Source organism: Syngnathus typhle, linkage group LG18 (assembly GCF_033458585.1).
Source record: "Syngnathus typhle isolate RoL2023-S1 ecotype Sweden linkage group LG18, RoL_Styp_1.0, whole genome shotgun sequence".
NCBI lineage: Eukaryota > Metazoa > Chordata > Actinopteri > Syngnathiformes > Syngnathidae > Syngnathus > Syngnathus typhle.
This window is the reverse complement of record NC_083755.1, coordinates 4,329,312-4,352,389: the sequence shown is the minus strand read 5'-3', so window position 1 is coordinate 4,352,389 and position 23,078 is coordinate 4,329,312. Positions and strand designations below refer to the sequence as shown.

At 42.1% G+C, this 23,078-nt stretch overlaps 2 protein-coding genes across 2 annotated transcripts in view; one reads left to right on the top strand and one right to left on the bottom strand.

Moving 5' to 3' along the window:
* Positions 1-23,078, bottom strand: part of LOC133171420 (bone morphogenetic protein 4-like) — a 124,737-nt gene that overhangs the window by 94,069 nt on the left and 7,590 nt on the right. The window contains exons 7-8 of the mRNA XM_061304784.1: positions 11,669-11,738; positions 3,165-3,255 (exon numbers count right to left, since the gene is read on the bottom strand). The gene's annotated coding sequence lies outside the window, so the exon portion shown is untranslated. The remainder of the gene's footprint in view (positions 1-3,164; positions 3,256-11,668; positions 11,739-23,078) is intronic.
* LOC133171419 (transcription factor Sox-9-A-like) lies at positions 333-3,366 on the top strand. Its single transcript, XM_061304783.1, has 3 exons — positions 333-1,041; positions 1,121-1,371; positions 1,798-3,366. The coding sequence occupies exons 1-3, from the start codon at positions 605-607 to the stop codon at positions 2,580-2,582; spliced, it is 1,473 nt and encodes a 490-aa protein (XP_061160767.1). The 5' UTR covers positions 333-604; the 3' UTR covers positions 2,583-3,366.

Below are 23,078 nucleotides of genomic sequence, written 5' to 3'. Positions count from 1 at the left end.
TTACATGACACATTTTAAACAACTATTATATTAGGCACATTAATTATAAACATGCATAATAAAGTGAATTTAGATCAATTGCAATTTTCTTCTGTGGGCTTCTTTTTGGATATTTGTTAGCAGCTGGTGTGCAACGTGTGGTGCATTTGCGCGTGCACGCATGCGCGCGTGTGCGTGTGTTTGCTGGTGCACAAGAGGAGAAAGTGATGGTATCAAATTCCTTCACGTTTCCGTCACACGCTGCCCACCAATCAAATCCAGGCTTTCCTGCGCGCCATGGTAACGCTCTTATAAAGTGAGTGTGCGCACAACTTTGCCGTTCAGAGCACTCACGCGTTCTGGGATTCTATTTGGAGACGAGCAAGGAGAACTTTTCCATATATTTGATCCACACAAGTTTTGGTTTTTCTGCGGATTGACGCACTGATCTTTGGATGACTGTGCGTAAAGACGTTTATTTCCAAATCCATTTTACGCCAAAAAAAAGGGACATTTTTTTTGCAGACCAGATTTCTTCTGGTGGTTTTTAAAGAAGAAGTTTCTTCACAAGAGTCGCCAGCGGTTCCTGTTTTACGCGTAAGCTTGGCAGCAAACCGTTTTTCGTATGAATCTTCTCGACCCCTACCTGAAGATGTCGGAGGAACAAGACAAGTGTCTCTCCGATGCGCCCAGCCCGAGTATGTCCGAGGACTCCGCGGGCTCCCCGTGCCCATCCGGCTCCGGTTCCGACACCGAAAATACGCGGCCGTCAGAGAACGCGCTTCTCCGAGTGGAAGCGGCGCTGGGCGAATTTAAGAAGGACGAGGACGATAAATTCCCCGCTTGCATACGCGACGCCGTATCTCAAGTGCTCAAGGGCTACGACTGGACCCTTGTGCCCATGCCGGTGCGCGTAAACGGATCTACAAAAAACAAGCCTCACGTGAAGAGACCGATGAACGCCTTCATGGTTTGGGCTCAGGCGGCGCGGAGGAAGCTGGCTGACCAGTACCCGCACCTGCACAACGCAGAACTCAGCAAAACGCTGGGCAAACTTTGGAGGTAAGTTTGATATCGTCTATTTTTACGGCACGTTTCAAAAGAGGCTCGTGACTTATTGACTTGCTTTTTTGACGCACAGACTTCTCAATGAGGGTGAGAAGCGGCCGTTCGTGGAGGAGGCTGAGCGCCTCCGCGTGCAGCACAAGAAGGATCATCCAGATTACAAGTACCAGCCAAGGCGGAGGAAGTCGGTGAAGAACGGACAAAACGAAGGGGAGGACGGCAGCGAGCAAACTCATATTTCTCCTAATGCCATCTTTAAAGCGCTGCAGCAAGCCGACTCTCCAGCTTCCAGTTTGGGAGAGGTGCATTCTCCTGGGGAGCACTCAGGTGAGCGTGGCTTCAAAATTTCGGGGTTGAGAAGTTTTTTTTAGCTGATCTAACATATGCACAGTGAAATTGGTGACTTAGTTAATTTATAGGTTATATTAATTTAATTTAAAAAATATATAAAATGCCATTAATGTGTCACCGCACTTTGTGACATGTTTTTTTAATTTAAAATTAAAACATGATAAAATATAGTAAAATCAAATGTAAAGAAATAAAATAATTTCATAAAATTTAATTAAAGCACAGAGACTGCAGTACATTTGCGTGTATGGTAAGAAGGCGGGGCCTAATTAGTGATGTCATAAAATGCAATCAATCCGCTTTTTTTTTACAACATAATTAGCCAGCGTTAGTCTTAAGTGGGTGTGTTTTTTTTCTTGCTTGACAAGTACTGCATATAAACCATGTGCCTTAATCCTCCAGGTTCACAGGGACCCCCGACTCCCCCCACTACCCCCAAAACTGATGTCAACTCAGGCAAGATGGACCTTAAGCGCGAAGGGGGTCTCCGATCCCTCCCTGACGGCACCAGCCAGCGGCAACTCAACATCGACTTCCGCGACGTGGACATCGGCGAGTTGAGCAGCGACGTCATCTCTCACATCGAGACCTTTGACGTCAACGAGTTCGACCAGTACCTCCCACCGAACGGCTACCCGGGTTCCGTCAGCGGTCCGGGGACCCCCGTCGCCTACACCGGCAGCTACAGCATCAGCGGCGGCGCTCCGGTCAGCCCGTCGGCGGGAGCGGCCTGGTTGCCTAAAAGCCAGAACCAGCAGGGACAGCAGCACACCCTCACCACATTGGGGGGCAACGCCGGTTCCGAGGCGGGTCAGGCTCAGCACAGGACCCAGATCAAGACGGAGCAGCTTAGCCCGAGCCACGTCAGCGAGAAGCAGGGCTCCCCGCAGCATGTGGCCTACAGCCCCTTCAATCTGCAGCACTACAGCCCCAGCTCGTACCCGGCCATCTCCAGGGCGCAGCAGTACGACTTCAGCGACCACCAGGGGGGCGCCGCTTCCTTCTACACCCACGCGGGGGCCGGCCAAGGCTCGGGCCTCTACTCGACTTTCAGCTACATGAGCAGCCCCAGCCAGAGGCCCATGTACACGCCCATCACCGACAACACGGGGGTGCCCTCCATCCCCCAGAGCAACCCCCAGCACTGGGAGCAGGCGCCGGTTTACACCCAGCTCACCAGACCCTGAACCCCCCACCCCAATACCCATGTACAGCCAAATACATGCATCCCAAAACACTTTATTTCAACGAGACGTCCCGCCTGAATCAGACACTTGAAGTCAACGAGGAGGAGAGTCGGACTCGTGATTGGCTCACGCCGTGCCTTGCTATTGTACCGTGATAGAATCTTTATAGATATATATTTTTTAGAAGAGATGAAAAGACTTGAGAAAGTCCTCTGTGAGGATTTGATTGTTAATATTTCTGTAGGTACTGTTTTTGGTTTTTGTCTTCATACGCTGGTAGTTTGTAACCCACGAGGTTGTTTATGAAGGTTATTTGTCGGGGAAAAATGAAAAGGCTTGTATTTTAAATCCGTCTGCTTTCTGTTGTATTTCATTTTTGTTTTTTAATTTCTTAATGTGCCATTCCAATTTACATTTAATGATGGTTTTTTTATGTCATGTATGAGCAACATTAGAAAAGCAACATTGAGGAGAGTCAAGCCGTGCCTTCAATTCAGTTCATTTTCTCCTTCTTTTGTGTGTGCGAGTGTGTGTTCGCGTCCCTGTGTGTGTGTGTGTGCCAACAGCTGAGATTACACTTACCGTCCAGCAGCTCGTGTTTGACAGCTACAGGAAGTCACCTTTGACCTCTGGGCTGTCCCCTGCTGATATAACCCAATTCCTCAGCCTTCCCCTGTTTAAAAAAAAAAAAAACAACATACTATTTATTTATTTCCTTTAATTTTATTGTGAAAGATTTTGCATTCTAGTCTTACTATTTTTTTTTTTTATAATGTACACAGCGTATCTCATCATTCTCATTTGGATTTCAAAACCCAGGAGGTACTAATACAAAATGGTACATGCTGTAATCGTCTTTGTTTTTTTATTTATCTTACTTAAATGAAGTATGTATTTGCCTTTTTTTTTGTGAGGTTGAGGTGGTCGCTCTTACAAAATGTGTTATTTGTGAATTGTCTTTAATTAAGGCTGAAAGAACTGGAAAATATTATATCATTTGGAAGGTTTCTACAGTGTATATGTTTTGCTTCTTTTCACCTCTCAGTATCAACTTCCCCCACCCTCAACTTTTGCTGTCTTTAAAGAATCTTTTGTATCTGTATTTGCAATAAAAAGGAAAATGCTATTAAACACAAATTGATGTCGTGATTTGGTACACCGTTTTAATACACCAGGAAAGAGTTAACGGACAAGTGCCAAGTAATCGGCCTGTGTTTGTTTTCCCAGCAGCCTTGTTTTCTTTTTGCCTCCCACTTTATTTTCTTCCTCTCTCTCTCTCGTGTCAGCTGGTGAGGCGCCGTGGGGCCCGTAAGAGGCTTTTTGGGAGGGGCGGCTATTGTGATGTGTTTATTGCAGTAAGGGGGAAAAAAATAAATAAAAATGCTGACAATATTTTGATTTTTATAGTGGGGTGCATTTATCTGTACCTTCCTGCAATGAGGCTTGGAACAAAAACGCTTCTTCCCATGATGAGAGACATTTATGCAAGAGGCACTGCAGCGTAACTTCATTGATTATTTCAATCTGCCGACATGCAGATTGAGTTTCAAATTCATCTGCAGCACAGTCCAAGTTCCTCCTGATAAATAGCGCAACTCATGATTTGGAATAAAAAGGATTTTCCAGCATGCACTTGTATTGTTTGTTTCGGGAGCGAGTGCAAATTTGTAAAAAAAAAAGAAGTGAGTCAGATGGCTTGGATCCAAGGAGTAAAATCTCTTTCCAAATCCCAATCAAAATGTGGGGCTTAATTTAAAAAACACTTTTACATATAATAAACTTGATGACGGGCCAAAATCTCCATAATTACTCAACATTACATTTTACAGGCAAAATTAACCACTCATTATAAATTTAATAGAAATTTTGAACTATTAAGACCTAAATAAGCAAGCTGGACTATTTTTATTTTTTTATTGATGAGTGTATGCAAATTTTTTTTTATTTCCTTCACATTTCTTCGGCATCCTTTATGCAGAACTGGGGACTCAATGAAAGGAGCCGCCGCTTTTCCCAGGGAAAAAAAAAAAAAAAAAGGGGAGAAAGACAATTAATATTCTAAAGCAACGCCTCGCTGAAAAGCCCTCCTGAACTCACGGGTGGTCTTTTCAAATGCTAAATACTCTCCAACGAGAGCAGGATGGCAAAGAATTTCTATGGAGGCTTTTTGATATTAACGTGCATTTTGGCTTCACCTAACAATTGTACCGCTTTTTATTTGATAGGTCCCTGAAAATTAAGCAGAGAGGATAATCAACTCATTCACTGCCAATGACGATAATAGACGTCCATTTTAACTGAGCTGGCAGTGTTTGAGTTAATAACAGCTCTGGAAAATCAAGCACAAGCCAAACTCGCAATGCAAGCATCATAAGCATAAAACTGTAACGAGGTATATTTGTTGACGAGAGCGAAGGGAAAATGGGATTGAGCGCTGATTGTGCGGGGTGGGGGATTTGAGTTCTTCGAAAAACACTGTTTGTATTCAAAAGGTGCTGTTTTAATGCCTGCTAAGAAGCACAATGCACTAATGAAAGTGACTTGAAAAGCTTTGGGAGAGTAAATGAAAACCACACAGAGGAGGGCTGCATTGTTTTGTTTTGTTTTGCTGACGTTGTCAAAATATCTATTGGAAGATTTGGCTCGGAACTCACTGCAACTCACCAGACTCAAAACGATTCGGTCATAAATACTTTTTAATTTTGTAAATAAACATTCACTATTCATATATATTCCTACGGCCTCTCCACGTATCTCTTTGCTGCTTCTCCTCCCACTGATACGCTCCCTCAAGAACCTTTGGACCCTGAAATGTGCGAACCATCCGTCTTGTGGCTCACACGAGCGTAAGCCGTTCGCACATATGCGAAAAGCCGTGATAGATAGGCCGAGTTTAACCTGGTGACATCTCGGATCCATCACTGGAGCTTATCTGTCGAGTGAGTTGAGAGGTCGGACACAACATGGGCAGATGTTGCTCCTCTGCATAACACCTGCACTGCTTTCTAAATTATCTTTTTCGACCAAACCTTTCAAAGATTTCGCGGATTCAGGAGAGCATATTATCATAACTTTCCGTAATCGATAGGCTGTCTGGGACAGCGGAAGCATTCTTGTAGTCTGACGTCACACAATGGATGTCGGTGTTGAGAAAACGACGAGTTTGAAGAGTCTACGAAATTTCAAAGTGACGGGGAAGATTTGAATGATGACGGATAACGGAGGGTGAAGGAGAACAGAGGCAAGAACGGGAGGAAGCAATAGTCTGTGTTTTGTGCCGAGGAATCGAGTCCTGGAGCAATGAAATTTAAGGAGTGGAGTGGGAGAGAGCACACACACACACACACACACACACACACTAACAAATGCTTCAGACAGACCTGATTGAAAGAACACTCTGCGACGCTCTGTCATCATATCACATCTTCTCATAACATTAGCAATTTTTGCTAACGTGAGGCTGTGCCGTTAAAGTAATAGCAACAACAGTCTGTCTGGCCATGGGGGAGTCATGTTTGGCTCTGGAAACAAAATAGCTTTTAGAAGTTTATACTTTGACCTCGGTTGTGATGCTACTAATAGTCACATTCAATCGCAAAACATGGACAATAAAACTCGTTTCCCTCGTTTCAGATGATTCCGATAAAAATGAGCGACAGAAACAGATAAGAACAGCAGAGAGATTTTAGAAAAGGTTTCCTATGAGCAAGCTCACCAATGGGGCGGCCATATTGGCCAGAATATTAGGAACACCCGGATTCTTCTGTGCAGGTCTCCCTTATTACTGCGATTCATTGCTTCCTTCCTTCCTTGCTCACTGGTTTCCTTCCTTCCTTGCATGTAAAACCTCCCCCCGATAATTAAGGTTTCCAGAACGCTTGTCGTTCCCATGGTGTATTACTAATCCTCTCCCCGCTGCTTATTCTGCTCTTTCCATTGTTGATTTGAGTTGGTCTTGCATTACCTGTGTTTTTAGGTGGGATTATGTCTTGTATTATGTAGCTCTAAATTCCCTAAAAAAAAGGGCTATGAAGTATTAACTTCAATAATCTTTTACAGATGGTGATCTTTTCAAAGATTACGGGCATACGTGAAACAACAACAACAAAAAAATGTGATGTTGTTGATGGAAATAAGGATTCGTATTGTTTTACGTTTTCCAACATTAAGGTAATTTGCTTCACATAGGAAATTATAAATACCATTCAAAAATGATTCGTTCAGGTTCTTCTGCATATCCAAATTTATACACATGACAAAACACGCTCTTTTGGCTAAGGAGACTGTCAAGATGCCAGAAAAGGTTCAAGAGGTCCCAAGATTGAGAGGTTATGACTCATGGTTTGATGGAACGTTGTCTCGGATTATCGCTCGCTTTGAGGGATGGAGGAGGCCGTCACAGATATGCACAATAGACTTTGTGGTGTTCCCTTTTCCGCCAGGGAGAAGATGCAGATAGAGCAGATATGCAGGGAGGAAGAGCTGAGGGGAATTTAGATCTTGTCCTCGTCCCCCACCCCACTCACTCCCCTTTTTCCTCAGTCAGGAAGCCCCCAACAGAGTTGAATGGAAACCAGATCTGTCATCTCAAGTCTTCATGTGCGGGGATGTCGTGGCCTCATTATTATCTCACTCGTTAAACCCCGCCTCCCCTCCCTCATTCATACTATCTCCCACGTCTTTATCTCTCTCCATCTTTGCATCCTCTTTGCGTCTCTCTTTTCGACTGGCTAAAAGGTCCCAAGTTCAACGTTAGAGGTCCAGTGATGTAATCAAATGCTCATTAGTCATTTTGATTGACAGTTGGCTTGACAGGAGGGGGGGCGGGGCTCATTTTCCAGTGAGTCCTTCACTTGCAGATTGTGTGTGTCCAGAGACAGGCTTGTCCTTCATATATTAAGACAGTGAAAGGAAACAGCTTCCTAACAGAATGTTCCCTAAGGCGCACTTGTGACATCATAAATGGCTCGGAAGCTAATTACTCAAACGACTCGGTTTTTTGGATTCTTCTGTTCTCGGTTTGAAAGGTTCCTTATGGGTGGTAAACATCTCAAGATGCATTTATTTTTAAGACTAAAATCACAACATCTTGTTTGGTTACATGCTGTCATCTCGTTTTTACCGCTGATAAAAATATTACACGCGGCGCTAACGAGAGGCTTCGGCTTGCCAAATCTAACAAGGCTCATTTATCAAATCTGTCATGCTACTGTCTCACCGAGGCTGCCAAGAACAATGTGGGAGCCATTATAGATGCCATTCTTTATTCTCGTGACCTTCACCCGTCAAACCGCTGTATGTTTTTTAATGGAGTAATAAAGATAAAGCCCTGAAAATAATGACGTTGAGAATGGTTACATAAAAATGGATGTTCACGGACGAATTGTGAGGAAACGTGTATTTTCTTGTCAACTTGTTAAATGGTCATTTTAGCACCGCTACCGCTAATCTGTCACATCCGCGCCCTTTATTGAAGACGCCTCTTCAGATTTGACACCGTGATAATCATGTCGAACGTGAAGAACTAAGCGCTTGACAGCAATGGACAGAAGAAAGGCAGGAAAAGATGGATGAAGGTTGCAAAGGATGGACAGGGGAAGTGGGGAGGTCTGGCATTGATTAATGAGAGTCCGAGAAAGAGAGAGAGACATCTCCAAGATGTTTTTGCTTTGCTATGACAAGCCTTTAAATAAATCATCAAAAGTTTTACATTTCAATTGCCCTTCAAGAAAGACACAACAGTGAAAAACTCTGGAACAAACAAACGGTGCAGCCAAATGAACTTTACAGGCCTTGCAAATTATTTTCAAGTTGTAAACGCGCATGCCAGAAATCAAACGGCAAGTACAGGCAAACCCTTAATGATGCACAAGCTCCATGCTCTATTTCACACCACAATCAAAACACAACCACTAGTGCATGAACGTTAAATAGCCCAAATGTAGTCGGCGTGCAATTTAGGTCTCCTGATTACTTTACACCCAATGATAATATTTGTAGATGTTTGACTGAGTTAAATCAGGAGAATGGGATTTTATAGTTGCTTTACTTATAAATCTTAGAAATAGCCACAAATTGTGAAGCTCAGTAGATTTTGAAAAAAAAAAAAAAACAGCCTTGACCTCTGTCGGAGGAAACTTCCTGTCATTAAGCGGCCCAGATGATAACATCCTGATGACATCACTAGCCATCCGTCATTTGACTGTCTAGCTGAGCGTGTGCGGTGATTACGAGGTCATTGATAGTGATTGGGGAGGGATTGTCGTGTGATGCTGATTGTGGGAAGCGCTCACTCGGGTAATTGTGCGCTAATTGTGTGTGTGGTCGCACGTGAAGCTCCGTCAGCTGCGGGCGGGGATGCCTTTGCGTTCAAAGCTGATTACCTGCTGGCTAAACCTGACGACCTTAACAATGACCCTTAAAACGACATTTCCCGCAGCCTCGAGAAAGGAGAACGGCAGGGGTTTGTGAAATTATAATGTTTATGCTTTCAATTATGACAACCGCTACTTCTACTGTGTTTGTTTTCTTCTCTCTGTTCTCCCACCCACTGCGCCATTGGCATGGCATTGCTCGAAGCTATAATTTTTTTTAATGTGGATCAGGTTAAAAGGTGCAGATTTGGGCATTTATTATTTATTTCTTTCACTATGGAAACATCTTATGTCATCTGTATTAAACCAATAAGACTGATGACACACAAATATGGCAGTAGCTTTTTATTTTTTGTTGTTGTTGCTGACTGACATTCAAGTTTCTATAAAAGCTGGCCAACATTTTTTCGTCAAAAACCCCAATAAAGCCGTAAAGCACATTTATATGTGCGATTAAGAAAAAGCCGCAGCGCTCATGGCCAGCAATTCAAGAGCAAACGTTCAATGTTGCGGTTAGCTTTTTGGGTAACAATATCTTACCGTGAAGACACACTGGGCTCACCATAGTTGCTTGTAATTATAGCGTCTCATGTGTTGAGGGGGGTATTCAATAACTCACACTGTTCTGCCTCTCAAAAAAACATTACTTATCATTTTTTTTTCCATTTGTGCAAAGATGATTTGCAGACCACAGTCATGGTCATTTTTAAGCCTGAGTTGCAACATCATGGAAGCATGTGCGCCACAATGCCAAAAAAATAAATAAACCAAACCGATCCGGCACCCTGCAAAAGTCTCGCAAGCTTCCACTTAAATGCTTTTTCAAGTATGAAATGACTGGAAATGAATACAAATCCCAAGCAATCCTCTTCGGTTGTATTTGTTTCGGGTTGCGGGTTTGCAGTTACAACACACACACACACTTTACGGTCACGCAACTCTATAAATGTTTCTTATTAGCATTGAGCATCCGAGATGAAGCAGAAGATATAATGAAAGGTTGATACAGTAGAGAAGATGAGACCCCACGGGAGAGGGGAAAGAAGAAGAGAAGACAGGAAAATAGATTACGGGGAGAAGAGGGGAATATAGGAAAATACCAGAGGATGAAAGTTTTTTGGGGGGAAAAAAGGTAAGTAAGGAAAAGCAGAGGCTATATAGTGTCATCTGGAAGGTTAAGGAAAAAAAAGTAACCTTATAAAGAGCTGCTCATTGTGGTTCGGAATTATTAGAAGTTTACAGTTTTAAACCGAAAACACCCTGAATATAAATCTTCCCAACCCCAACCTGACAGAATTGACTATCTTCTCCCATAAACATCAAATTTATTGAGCGGGCAAATGGGTGTGGTCCAAAAGGGAGGCGAGAGAAGTTTGGCTTCCTCTCGTATTTTCCAAGGTGAAGAAAATAAGTCTATTAGTGAGGTGGCCTCAGGAGCAGAGTGTACCTTTTTCGTCAGTGTGGGTTTATGGGTGTGTGTATTGGCACTGACGTACTTTGTGGATCATCTCATTAGATGTTGTGCTGAAATGTTGTTGCCAATGCTAATTTAAAGGTACAGTAAACTTTTGTTTGATTGTTGCTGGGGCGAAAAACAATCCTAGTAGAAAACTAAACGACTAAAGGACTGCTCTGTATTAAATATAAAATAGATAATGGAAAGGGAAATACTGCCTCCCAGTGGTGCAATACTTGGTTCTTTGCCTGTGGCCTGTCAAAGTTAAAGATTGTTCCTGGCATAGAGAGAGTGAGAAAAAATTTGGGAGATCAAGTGTGAGTTTTGTGTTTTTGAGGTGAAAGATAATAACAGCATTAGTTTGCATTCCAGGATTAAAAAAAAAAAAAAAAAACGCCCAAAGGAAAATTACAGATTGATTGATGGATGGATGTCACTAATCATAACACAAAGCGTTTTGTCGTCAAAATATTGATGCTCATCAAAAATATGACTCGGTTCTGCAATACGAGACTTGAGAGTGACAGAGTAATTTGCCGGCATATTGGTGGAACAGGGTTGACAAAAAAAAAAAAGCAAGACGGATGAAGAAACCGGAGAGTTTCCAAACATCCAACCAGACAACTCAAGAAGAATTTCAAACCAGTCGACGGAGAATTGCAATGACGAGATGATTTCTTTATAATGGTTGAGATGATTGGTTATTCTTAAGTGAACATTAAAAAAACAAAATGTCAAGCCTTGGTTTAGATGGGTCATGACAGGTTGCGATGACTCATTGGATTTTGGAAAGTGAGAAATCTCCGGGCATAAATATTGCAACACTTGGGCACGTCTAGATTTTATTTAGTTCCAATGGAAGAAATTCTGGAAAGGATGGAGCTTTCATTTTTTTTTTTTTTGGTACATTCTCTCAGGTATCGAAAGGAAAAATTCACGCAGAAATTGGAAATCGTCTCGGTTGGCATGTTTGTGACTGGCAAAGTTGGCTCGTACTTTGGCAATGACTTAGGGCCATTGTTTGACTTGTGGGAAGAGAAGGGGAAACAAACGGAACATTTCTGTCCGGAGGCAATCATCTTCATCCTCATGCTAATTGCCTTCTTTCATGGCGCGTCGAGAGAGGCCTCTCATGTATCTTGATGATGAAAATGACTTTTGTAGTGCGGAGGCGCACAAGACGTTCGAATACAAACAGCCGAGGACAGACAATGGGATTGAAACAGACGGACGGCCAGACAGGCCACCAAGCTCACCTTGTCCTCAGAGAGGCTAATGTTTCTGGGAAAGTCCCGCTCCACTTGCTGCCTTGCCACGTCCTCACAGCTGACATGGACATGTGGAAAGACACACACAAAGGAAGAAGAGCCAATGAGCTTATTATAAAAATTGGATTGAAAATCGGATTTGAGGAGGAATCGAATTGGAATCGGATATGCATGGAGTCTTTGTCATCACTCCTACCTGCAGCAAATCACCGTCTATTTCGTAGACATAAAAAAAAAAAAAAAACCTGTCAAAGCAGCTGAGACATTTCCCTGCAGTTCCTGAATGTCACTCTGTCTCTGAGAAATCACCGCAAGTCCTCGGGTTAATGGACGGAAAAGCCTGAAATATTTGACAGGATGCTTACGTAGGAAAATAAGGTGGCTGGCAAGAGCCCTTTTTTTTTTTTTTTTGGTTCAACCTTGTTTTGCTTCAACGCTGAGTCCTTTTGACTTCAAGCAAATTAGGTGCCATTATTGGGCTGACAAAGCCAGGCGTTTGCGCCGTAGGGGGAGTGTCAGATTTGGACGGCTTGTCCAAACAAACACAACAATCGTTTTTATTGTTACGTTGGCTCAAATTCACCCACACAGCTTGCCATTGAGTATCAACTGAATTTGGCTGAGAACAAAGTTGACAGCCATTTTATCCAACTTTATTTCCATAGCCTAAAGTCTACATTATACAATTTTCATCCTCACAGTACGTCACTTCATTTTAAGCGTTTTGAATTAAGCCCAAAACACTAATACTTGCTTTTAATCAAATAACACGTTCGTTTTTTACGAGACTTTTTGGGTGTTCCTGGAAATCTTAGGCAATTATCTCTTTGCCTCTCTGCTTTTGTGGTAGAGACAAAGATTACATAAAAGTACATGAAAGTGCTCCCCCCCTCCCCTCTTGTGTTTTCCGTTTTACAACTCCTGTCGCTTGTGTGAATATCGGCGGTAATTCCGCATGAGCTAGCCTCTTTTCTGGCACCAGAAGTCTGTCATTGTGCTGGTTGAAGTGGCCATTTAGAGCACAGCACGGTTGGCATCGCACGGCCTCTCCGCTTGTTAGTGGTTAACCCGGAGTCCCGCAGGGTTTCGCCACTCTTTCGTCAACCTCGCAAGCCTTCGCTGGGAATGGCGCAAAGTTTCTCATGACAACGACGACGTAATCCCAAATCTCAACAAAGCCTGCATAGTTTGAGTTCAAAGCGAAAAAAAACAATTTCAACGACACGGTTGTTATTGTTATTTTTTTGCTTGAAAACAAAACAGCTGATTCCTAGATAACTTGCTGCCAAGGTTACACAACACCTTGCTCCCGACTAAGGGCCCAGTGCTTCCTCCCCTCCTCCAGTCCGTCTGTCCTTGACTCCACTGGCGTTTCCTGTCCTTTCTACACACATTTGTCTTTTGCTCTCAACTTTATCTGTTGTTTCCCCTCCTTGTATATTTTTATCGCCATTGCCCTCCAGCTGCATGCAGTAGCTGAGATAATTGGCTTTTATTGCCATGAGATAGCAAAGTATGCTAATAGCAAAGTAAGCTAATAACAAAGTAAGCTAATAGCTAACAGAACCGCCCCATGCTGTGTTGTTTTATCAAATACATTTTCAATGTCTGAATTTCTGTTTTATTACTTCTCTCGTCCTCTGCCAGTCTATCCTCCTCCTCGTTTTTTTTTTCGATGATTATTTCTCCATGCTGCAAAGTGGAGGCTAATATTTTCTTTTGGCTATTTTTTTAAAAAGGTTGTCGATGGCTACCGTTTTTTTCCATGTATAATGCGCAAAATTTAACTAATTTATTGTCCTAAAATCTGGGGTGCGCATTACACATGGGTACAATTTTATTTTATTTTTTTTAAAATCCGGATATCATACAGATGCGCTTTCTTCTCTGCTGTTCACTTCAAACACGCTCCATACGAACACAATGCTCTCATATCAGACGCTTCCTCGATCACCTGCTCGTTTGCTGTCACAACGTACCAAAAGTAAATCCAAAACATTTCTTCGCTATTGAGTTTGCTAGCGCATGCCCAGTGATACTGACCGGCAGAATAACATCCGGTTGTTCCCAAAGATGATCTTTTGTCTGAAATAATTTTTACGTTTACGGACTTACGTAGGAGTCAAAATTTGGGTGCGTATTATACGTGGGTACAGGCTTTTTTCCAGCATCAACATGCCATTTTTAGGGTGCGTATTATACATGGGGGCGCATTATACATGGAAAAAAACGGTACTCGTGGATGTTAGCGCACCCGTATTGATTGAAGTATTATCTTAACATTTGCATTTGCAGAGAACCAAATCATTTATTTCTGTTTGCCGTAATATCTGATACTCTATCATTACTATTAGAGTAGTCTGTGGTATTGGTTTGATGCTTCAAGTGTTTTTTTTTTCCGCTGTAAACGGTGCTTATGGATTGGAAACTACTGGAAAAGCAAACAAATCTCGTTTTTAGATTCCGCAACGTAGATTGTGTTGTCATGCCAAGTAATCAGGTATGTGCAGCATGAGCGAATCTCAGGGTGATACTTGAGAGTTACAGAGAAGCAAAAAAGGAATAAACACATTAACGGTCCGTTTGGTCACGCTGCACGAGCAACCGCGTTTTATTTCCATTTACCTTCCACTTGTGGATTATTTTCAATTTGTCACTTAACTGCGGACAAGGATCCACACATCAGCCAGCCAAAATAAAAAATGACGCCATGCGAGGGAACAGATTACACATTGTAAAAGTCTGCTGTGATTAAAAAAAAAAAAACAGCCAATGAAAATCAATTATGGGGAACGGTAGAGACATTTTTATAATTGCATCAAGGAGTATTAATAAAACCTACAGCGTACATAAAAACAATGGAGGATGAGCGAAAAGGCTTTTCTCATTCTTGGCACTCGCGACAGATCAAGCGTATGGTTTTCTTCCCGAATTCTGATATCATGAATATGCGGTGACTCACATGTCCCCCGTCGCCTCCATTGCTGAGCACATCCTCATCACCAGAAACTATTAAAGCAGTGAGATGGTTGACTGAACCAGTTTCAGTGATGTCATCAGAAGAAACGTCATGCAATAGCATATTTGTGATTATTTACTAGACTTTGTAACTATGCAGCCTTTTTTTTTTTTTGACAGTCTCAGCGGTAAGAAGGTAAAATGTTCGTATATGGATTTAAATGAGTGGATTGTGATCAAGTCTTCCTCTGAAAGTCTGGACTAGGATGTTTGTTTCTTACCACAGGGCCTCATCGCTGGGTAACAAGACCCCGTATTTCTGACTCTGAGCTGGAACAGATTGCATAGAAAAATCTGAGATGGTAAAAAAGTTGGAAAATTAGTGAAAGAAATACTATCTCCTCTCTTGGAAGAGTCTAATAATCCCGCACATGTGCTACCCACCGGAGATGTCGTCAGACTCACCAGTGGGGGATTAGGTTTTTGGGAGAAAAAAAACAAAAACATACTTTATTAAAAAATGTTTTGGATGAACCGGCCTAACGATCCAAACATTGGTACGCTCGAGGTGTGAAACTACGCGAGTCCGATGTTTAAAAAAACTTGTGTTTTGTTTGCAATCTACTTTTGCAAACACACTTTTGCATTCCTACAGGTGAAGCAAACAAATCTCAAATCATGTATCAGTTGGGAAGTCACAATGGGTCAATATTTGTCAGGCCAGTTAGGCAGTGATCAATACTTTTTTTTTTTTTTAATCGTTGAGCTAAATTGTTGCACTAGATAACCTATTATCTATGACCTAAAGGGATTTTTTTTTTTTTTTTAGCATACTCTTAAGAAACTATCCGCACTGTACACATATCATCAAAAATGGAACTTTTCCACTATTTTCTCATCTTTTCTTTATTTACATAAAGATATGTTAAAAAGAAAAAGGGTCATTCCACAGCTGTCAGTAGCCGCGGACAGAATGAGAAAGTGTCGACGGCAGCCGGGTGCTCCACCCAAAGAAAGGGAAGGTGTGGCACGCAGTGGCCCAAACGGGTCCACATGGCTCAAGGATTAGACCGCCAGACCGGGTCCACATAACATAGACGTGGAGGTGATGTATGACGCTGGTAGCAGGGGCATGTGGGCTTTGCGTTGATCCGTAAGTGCATAGTCATATTCCATGTGTGTGTCTGTTTAGTGTAACAGGGGGATTGTAAATGTTGTGTGACTGTTGAAGTGTGTTGCGCAGATGCAGCTAAATGAAGCTTATCCAACAGTCTGGCTTCGAGGTGTGTTTGTGAGAGAAGGGGTGTGTGTCGTCGTCTTAAATGTTTACGCATTTCAATATGGGAAGCAGTTGCACAGACTGAATAGTAAAACGAAAAAGGCCGCTGACCTCAAAGGCCAAATCGTGGTGTGTGATGTGAGGAGGCGGGGTTAAGGTTAGGGGTTAGTCAGGATTGAGCTCATGACTTTTTCCACATTCAGAACATTGTTTATGTGGCACTCCCAATTTTGATATGTGTGGACTTATTTGGAAAGTTCCTTTTCAGGACTCTCCACGCCGTTTTCCCAGAAATGACCATAATCTGGCCTAAAATTGTCGCGGAACATAAAACGAAATTTACATCCTGACTTCGCGGCAAATTTTGGTCAAAAGTCGTACGTGCCTATAAAAAATAAAAGCCAAATCACTTCCCATGGCAGCCGCTTTGCCCTCTGCACAACTCTGTTTAGAGAAGGGAATCATTCACTTAGCCTTATCGCTTTTTTCACCCACGCTATCTTAAAGCCACACAAACACACTGATACCGATTATCGGCGTGTTTACACGCCGGACACAATGCAGAGGTGGGAAACACGGCCGGGGATTACACCGAAACTGGAAATATAGCCGAAAGGTCCAAAAACAGTGAAGGAACATCAGCAAGCAGAGACCATCTTGATTTAATCGTTCTAGCAAAGCTCTCTCGATTGGAATACAATTAAATGAGGTTTTAGACATTACCAGACGTGCACGGCTTGTAGAGAACATGTTGTAGGTCCATTAAAATTGGCTTCACCTTGTGGAGAAACAAGCAGAATAGGCCTGAGTAGTTTGCTGAATTATTACGGGTTGAATGAAACAAACCATGTCCCGACTTTTATTCCTTTTCCAGGGTTTTTAAACTAAAAGGAAGCTACATTTCCTCTTGATAATAGCAGGCTGTAGGATTTTTTAGAAAACACACTATTTGCTTTGGATAATTCTGCGAGGGGAGCTTGAATAATGATCCCGGTTGTGGAAAGCAGGTGAAACAGAGTGTAGGTGGGCGGAAAAAAGTACGTATGTGGATGGGTGAGTGGGAGGAAAACCTTGAGGTGAGATTGTGGCCAAGGGGGAATGAAGACAGAATGAACGGAGGAGGACAGCAAAAGAGTGTCCAAGTGATGATACTTGAGAACGAATAAGCACATTGCAGTTCCTTAATACAATTAGCCGAGAAGCAAGCGGTGCCAATCCAAAGATTCGTTACGCCTTTCCACCAATTTATTCGACCCGGAATCAAATGGAATAAGTGCTTGATTGAGTTTAGACGGGAATTATTCTTGAGGAAGACTTTTGTCCTAATGTCGGTGCAAGTACATTTGGACGCCGATGCCGCCCGATGAGGAAAGACGATCCACGCCACTTATTCCTCCGAACCTCTCATCTTTCTCTCATCATCCGTTTGTTTATACGTCACCTTCCATTAGTCAGACCTTTAAGTCGCATATCAGGATATCTTGATTCCTTATCCTCATCCTTCTTGCCCCTTCAGCATTCTGTACTCAATGTGCCACTCGCCTGAAGGCAAACTTAATTTAGACTTTTAATTCTAGTCAGCCTCTCAAAGTTAGCGTTGAAATACTCTCCTGTCTAAATATTGTGCACATATTCATCCCAAAATGACTCGCCCCCAATTCCACTCTCCTCTGCAATCTCTTCTCACACTCATTAATTCTGCTGTGAATTAATTAGCGGAGAGGGTGGAATTTTTCCAAAACAGAAGAAAAGGGGGTAAATAATAGGGGGAGGGGATCTGCATTAATCACCTCGCTATTTCTCAGCAAAAAAAACAACAACAAAGCATGAGAATCTTAAAAAAAAAAAACACGATAAAGAAAATTGTTTACTTCGCCCTTTCCTCCGCTGCTGAAACCCCACGGGGATGTGATTAGCATTTTTTTTTTTTTTCTTCCTGCCACTCCTTACACTACTCATTCCACTTTGATGATGATGTGGGAGTTCAGGGAGAAGCACCTTGGCTGGAATATCGCTCAAGCAAAGGAGCAAACTATAGATGAGAGCCGGAAAGGGTGTCTGTGTTTCTTTGAGCATGCTCGCTTACTCCCCGGAGTACTGTCATGACTCATACGTACATGAACTTCAAAAAAAAAAAAAATAAACCTCAAGACGAGGCCGCATCACCTCACTCACTAAATTACTTGTTTAGCATTAAAAAAAAGCACAACAATATGAATACTTGTCAAATTACAACAAAGAATGGTAGTGTTGCCATGGTAACCCCGAGTTCTAATAATGACAGGATATGATGTCAGGATGAAGCCGATTGGACGAACGCTACAAAAATGTCACATTTTTGGACAACGCAACTAATTCAAAACACATTATTCGCATCGTAGCATTGAAAATAAGTGGCCGATTCAAATTATACATTTGAAGTTTATTATAGGTTTAAGAGGTGATACTACCGTCATTTTCGGACTATAAATCGCACTGGAGTATAAGTCGCACCAGCCATAAAATGCCCAAAAAAGTGAAAAAAAACCATATATATGTATATAAGTCGCTCCTGAGTATAAGTCGCCCCCCCACCCAAACTATGAAAAAAAACGCGACTTATAGTCCGAAAATTACGGTAATCAAAAATAAATATGGCTCGAGAAAGATTTTGGATTGGGGGGGCGAGTGAAAATGTTGCCAGTGTATTACAGTAAAAGCTTTGGAATAAAAACTGCAGACATGTTACATAACTTCGGAGGAGTGTTCTTTAACTCCTTAGTTTGTTTTTAAAGATGTTATGCCACAGTGGATTCGATATAGTACATAGCTGAGCCATGCATTTTTTTTTCAATATGTCAATATACCAAATGTATTCTTATAATCGGTGGCCCTGTATTAAAATCTCCATTTCTTAGAAATAGATCTTGTGCTAAGTGTTTATGGTTTCATTCTGTAAAAGCCACATACCTACGTGTTTACGCTTCGGGTAATATCACTTAACTACTACCTGGCACGAGAGAGAAGCTGATATTAGGTGCTACAACTGGAACTGCATTCTTGCTTTCCCTTGCCTATTGTTTTACTCTATTGTCAAACCTCACATAATTTTAAATCTTGTAAAATTGCTTCAAATTATCGCTGTGTTCCGTAAAAAGGGGGGGTCCACATATTTGTTTTATATTCGCACCAGTTCCAAGGAATCAATGCCAATGGAAAGTCCATTAGACTCAAAAGTGATTGGTGGTTGACTCAAAGTCACGTAATTGGAGGCAATCAATATTGTGAAAATAGGTTCATTCCTGCATACGTGGAATAGTTCTGGGTGGTGGTTAGGTTCTGGTATTGGATGTCTGGGGTACATGACATTGCGCAAATTCTTTCAGAGTGGAGAATTTCTTCAACTGCTATGTGGTCGATTAGCCTTAACGTACAAATCAGGATTCAAGCAAAATGGCGGCCTACTTTTAGAGCACATATAATTTCCACTGAGTATTTTACTCTGATCTATTTTTGCTACTTCTATGCTCATGTCTTTATAATTACTTGTGTGGTCTATTTGTTCTGGTCAGAGATACTTTAGTCACATGACTAGTTCACCAATCCAACGTAAACACTGGGGAGTGATATTTGACTCCATTTTAATGATATTGGACCTTTTAGCAATATAGCAAAATTTTCCCCTCAAGACTCGTCTGATATATTGCACACCCAAGCACAGAATAATACGTGCAACCCGAGACTGCAATGTCTGCAGCCACTGCTTGCACGGGATGCATTAAAAATGAAAAATGACAAGAGGCATAACAGCTGTGATGTCATTCACCATTTAAGCCCATTAGTGGTTTTGAGTGTTCCACTCAACAATGTTTAGTTCGTGTTGTGTGGGTGAAAGCATGTTGACATTTTACTATCACCAAAATGAACGTTGAAGGCTAAGTTGGGTCATGGGAGCTCTTTCGATGAGGAAATGCGTCAAAAAGTAAATGTGTCATAAAGGTTCCAGGACTAGTACCGTATTTTCCGCACTATAAGGCGCACTGGATTATAAAGCGCACCTTCAATGAATGGCCCATTTTAAAACTTTGTCCGTAGATAAGGCGCACCGGATCATAAGGCGCATAGACTAAATAACTCAACGACGTTAATGCAATCACAATATAGTAACACTTGAAATAGTGCAAATAATATATCAATAACTCAACGTTGCTCAAACGTTAATATCACACAACACACAAAATAAACCACTTACTTAAATAAATTAGTCCTCATCCACGAACCCATATTGGTCCATATATAAGGCGCACCGGATTATAAAGCGCACTGTCGGCTTTTGAGAAAATTGGAGGTTTTTAGGTGCGCCTTATAGTGCGGAAAATACGGTATATACTTTGTGCTACATTCCTAATGCAAACTACACATTTATTTTCCCTTCCAAATCAGTCCTTTGGAGCGGAATGTTCTCAGGCAGGAACTGTCAGATGCTCAGGGCATTCTGAGCAAGTTTGTTGTCACAAGGAAGCCTGCCACAAGTCTAGCATCTGCAAGAAATCCCTAGTGTGGGCCAAAACCCCCAACCACAACAATTCAAAAACAAACCTCGAATTGGGCTAGCAACATGTTGCATGTTTGGATATTCCCTCCAAAATATGCTCATTTATTCCCTCCCATGGGTAAAAGACGACTCCAAAAACCATCTGTAAGTTAGATAACAGCGCTATTAAAAAGGACCCCACCTTGCCAATCCCAAACTTTACTTTCCACACTCGGGCCAAACGTCGATGCATGTGTGGCCTCTTTTGGGAGCTTCCAAGGAAAATCCACAGCAACAAAGACAAATAAAAACCACACAACAAACTTGACTGCACGCACAAAACCGCAGGGATTTTCATAACTTGGCAGAACCATCTGATCACTTCTGTCGGACCTGGAGCTTGTCAGCACCTAGCCGGTAATTCCAGCCTAAATTCCACATTGCTATTCCTACCGACAGAAGTTTTCCTAACAACCCTTAATGTTTAGGAAACTATTATAGCTGAATATTTGGGGGCGAAATAATATATGAACCTTTTTTTGAATTTTGTTGACCTTTCGAGTGTACCTATTTGAACTATTTCTAAAATGATTCAAAACCTGAGGTCATCCACTTCTTCTCCATGGCAGTCCCAGTGATGCTAAACTCTTCCACATTGGTGGTACTCGATTCACGTTGGTTCTAATTACGTTCGCTACGTCGCAGCCCGCTCTGACCGCAGCACCAAAGGTTTACAGTGCTCTCATTATACACTTGGGCTTATACTCTAAACCAGGAAACAAGGAGCCAATAAGCAGCTGCTCCAAAACCACACTACTTCCTTACCGTATGTTTAAAAAGTTCCCTCTCTTTGTTGCCCTACTGTAATGATTGTCAAACAATTGAAGGAATGTTTGTCTGTCGTTTGCTGACCTAGGCAGAAGTAGAATTAGCAAAACGTACACACTAGACAAACTAGTTTCCACGGCACATCACTATCACCCTAGTGCCGCTGATAAAGAACAAATAGAAATATCAAAACTCTGAAGATTTTCTCAGTGCAGAGCGCCAAGGAGCCAAAGCCTTGCATTAGTCGAATTAGAGGGTATTTGAGAGCAGCTCAGCCTAAGCCAAGACTATTGGGCATACTGCTGAGGATTAGAACACGGCCTGCAGCCTCAGGCAGTGTTTTTTTTTTTTTTTTTTTTCCAGGCCATTTCTGCAAGAGATCAGACTGGACTGGCTGTGTACCATTGCACTAAGTGCCGCGGAGGAAGGGAGTAGTTCTGAGCCAAGTCCGCTGGTCCATTGGCAACAGAGGCTGGCAGTAGAAAAGATTGAGCTCTATTGGTTGATACACAGCAGGAAGAAAAAGATCAGGTAGGAGAAAATAGAGCTGTGTCTCTTGCTGAGTGTTAGAAGGCGAGGATCGAATTGCAGCACTGAGCCCCACCAGCCGCATTTCTTGGAGCGCCCGTCACGTTATTCTGCCAGGATCGTGTCAATCATCTCAGTCCACACACATAAACAGCATAGTGCACAAATATGCGACAAAACAGACTCTGGCGTAACCTCATTTGTGAATGTTGACGCTAAAACAATGTTTTGGCAAGGGAATACACAATCTATACTTTTTTGTTCTTTGGGATTAGACACAAAGTCATAATTTAATATTACACATTTGGGATTGATGATTCATTTTAAATTCAATTGCAGATGTAGACTCAATTTGTTACTGTTGTTTATGGCCGTATGATTTCCGTGTTTATATCTTGTTTTCGATTTCATGCATCTGATTCCAAACTTCCTATCAGATCCGATTCCAGTAGATCACTGTTTGGGTTCATGTGATATCATAACTCGCTGTCATAATCTGTTCTCGACTCATCTCAATTTTTGTCCTATTCACTGCTTATTGTAAACTGGAGTCACATCCGTATCCCTTTTCCAAGGATTCAGCCTTAATCCGGGTCTTACTTCCAGCTCTTGTGCCAAACCTCAAGATGATCCAAACCCCAGGGAGAAATGGGGTCGAAGTCGGGCCCTATGTTTACGTGCATCTGGATTTAATCAGGGACGTTTGTCATTGGGAATTTAACCAACAACAAAAAAGTTGACTAGGGTTCCAAATGGGAACAAAGAGAAGAAACAGAACTTCCACAGTGGATACCAAATAACTATTGTCAAGTTATAATCCCAATAAACCTGATTAAGAAAATAGTTCATATCTAACTGCAAAATTTGACATCAGCAGTACGGTCTAAATTTGCATGATAGACCTGAATTCCCTATTTTCGCAGATGCGTGAAAACACAGCTGACTTCATTTGTGCCCACTAGTCCATAACATGGCATAAGAAGAAACTGATTTCTTCTAATCCTGCGGCAGGTCAAGGTTCATTTATAACCACGAATTCCAAATTATTCATCAACTTAACCGCATTCTATTTGATTTTCCTGCATTTATTTATCCGCACGCAGAATTCCATCCGGAAACGGGCCACTGATGCCCGACTGCTTTCTGATCCGCTGGTGGTAACACTAGTCAGCTGACATTTCTGCAGAGCAACCTAAAGCCTACTTCCTGTTCCAGTCCACATACACAAGCACCTCTATGTAAACTGTCCACAACAGACAACTCTGGAAAAAAAAAAAAAAGGAAGCTTCTGC

Coding starts and splice junctions, on each gene's coding strand:
- LOC133171419 (XM_061304783.1), top strand. CDS start 605: ATGAATCTTCTCGACCCCTACCTGAAGATGTCGGAGGAACAAGACAAG. Junction 1,042..1,120: donor ACGCTGGGCAAACTTTGGAG/GTAAGTTTGATA, acceptor TTTGACGCACAG/ACTTCTCAATGAGGGTGAGA. Junction 1,372..1,797: donor TTCTCCTGGGGAGCACTCAG/GTGAGCGTGGCT, acceptor TTAATCCTCCAG/GTTCACAGGGACCCCCGACT.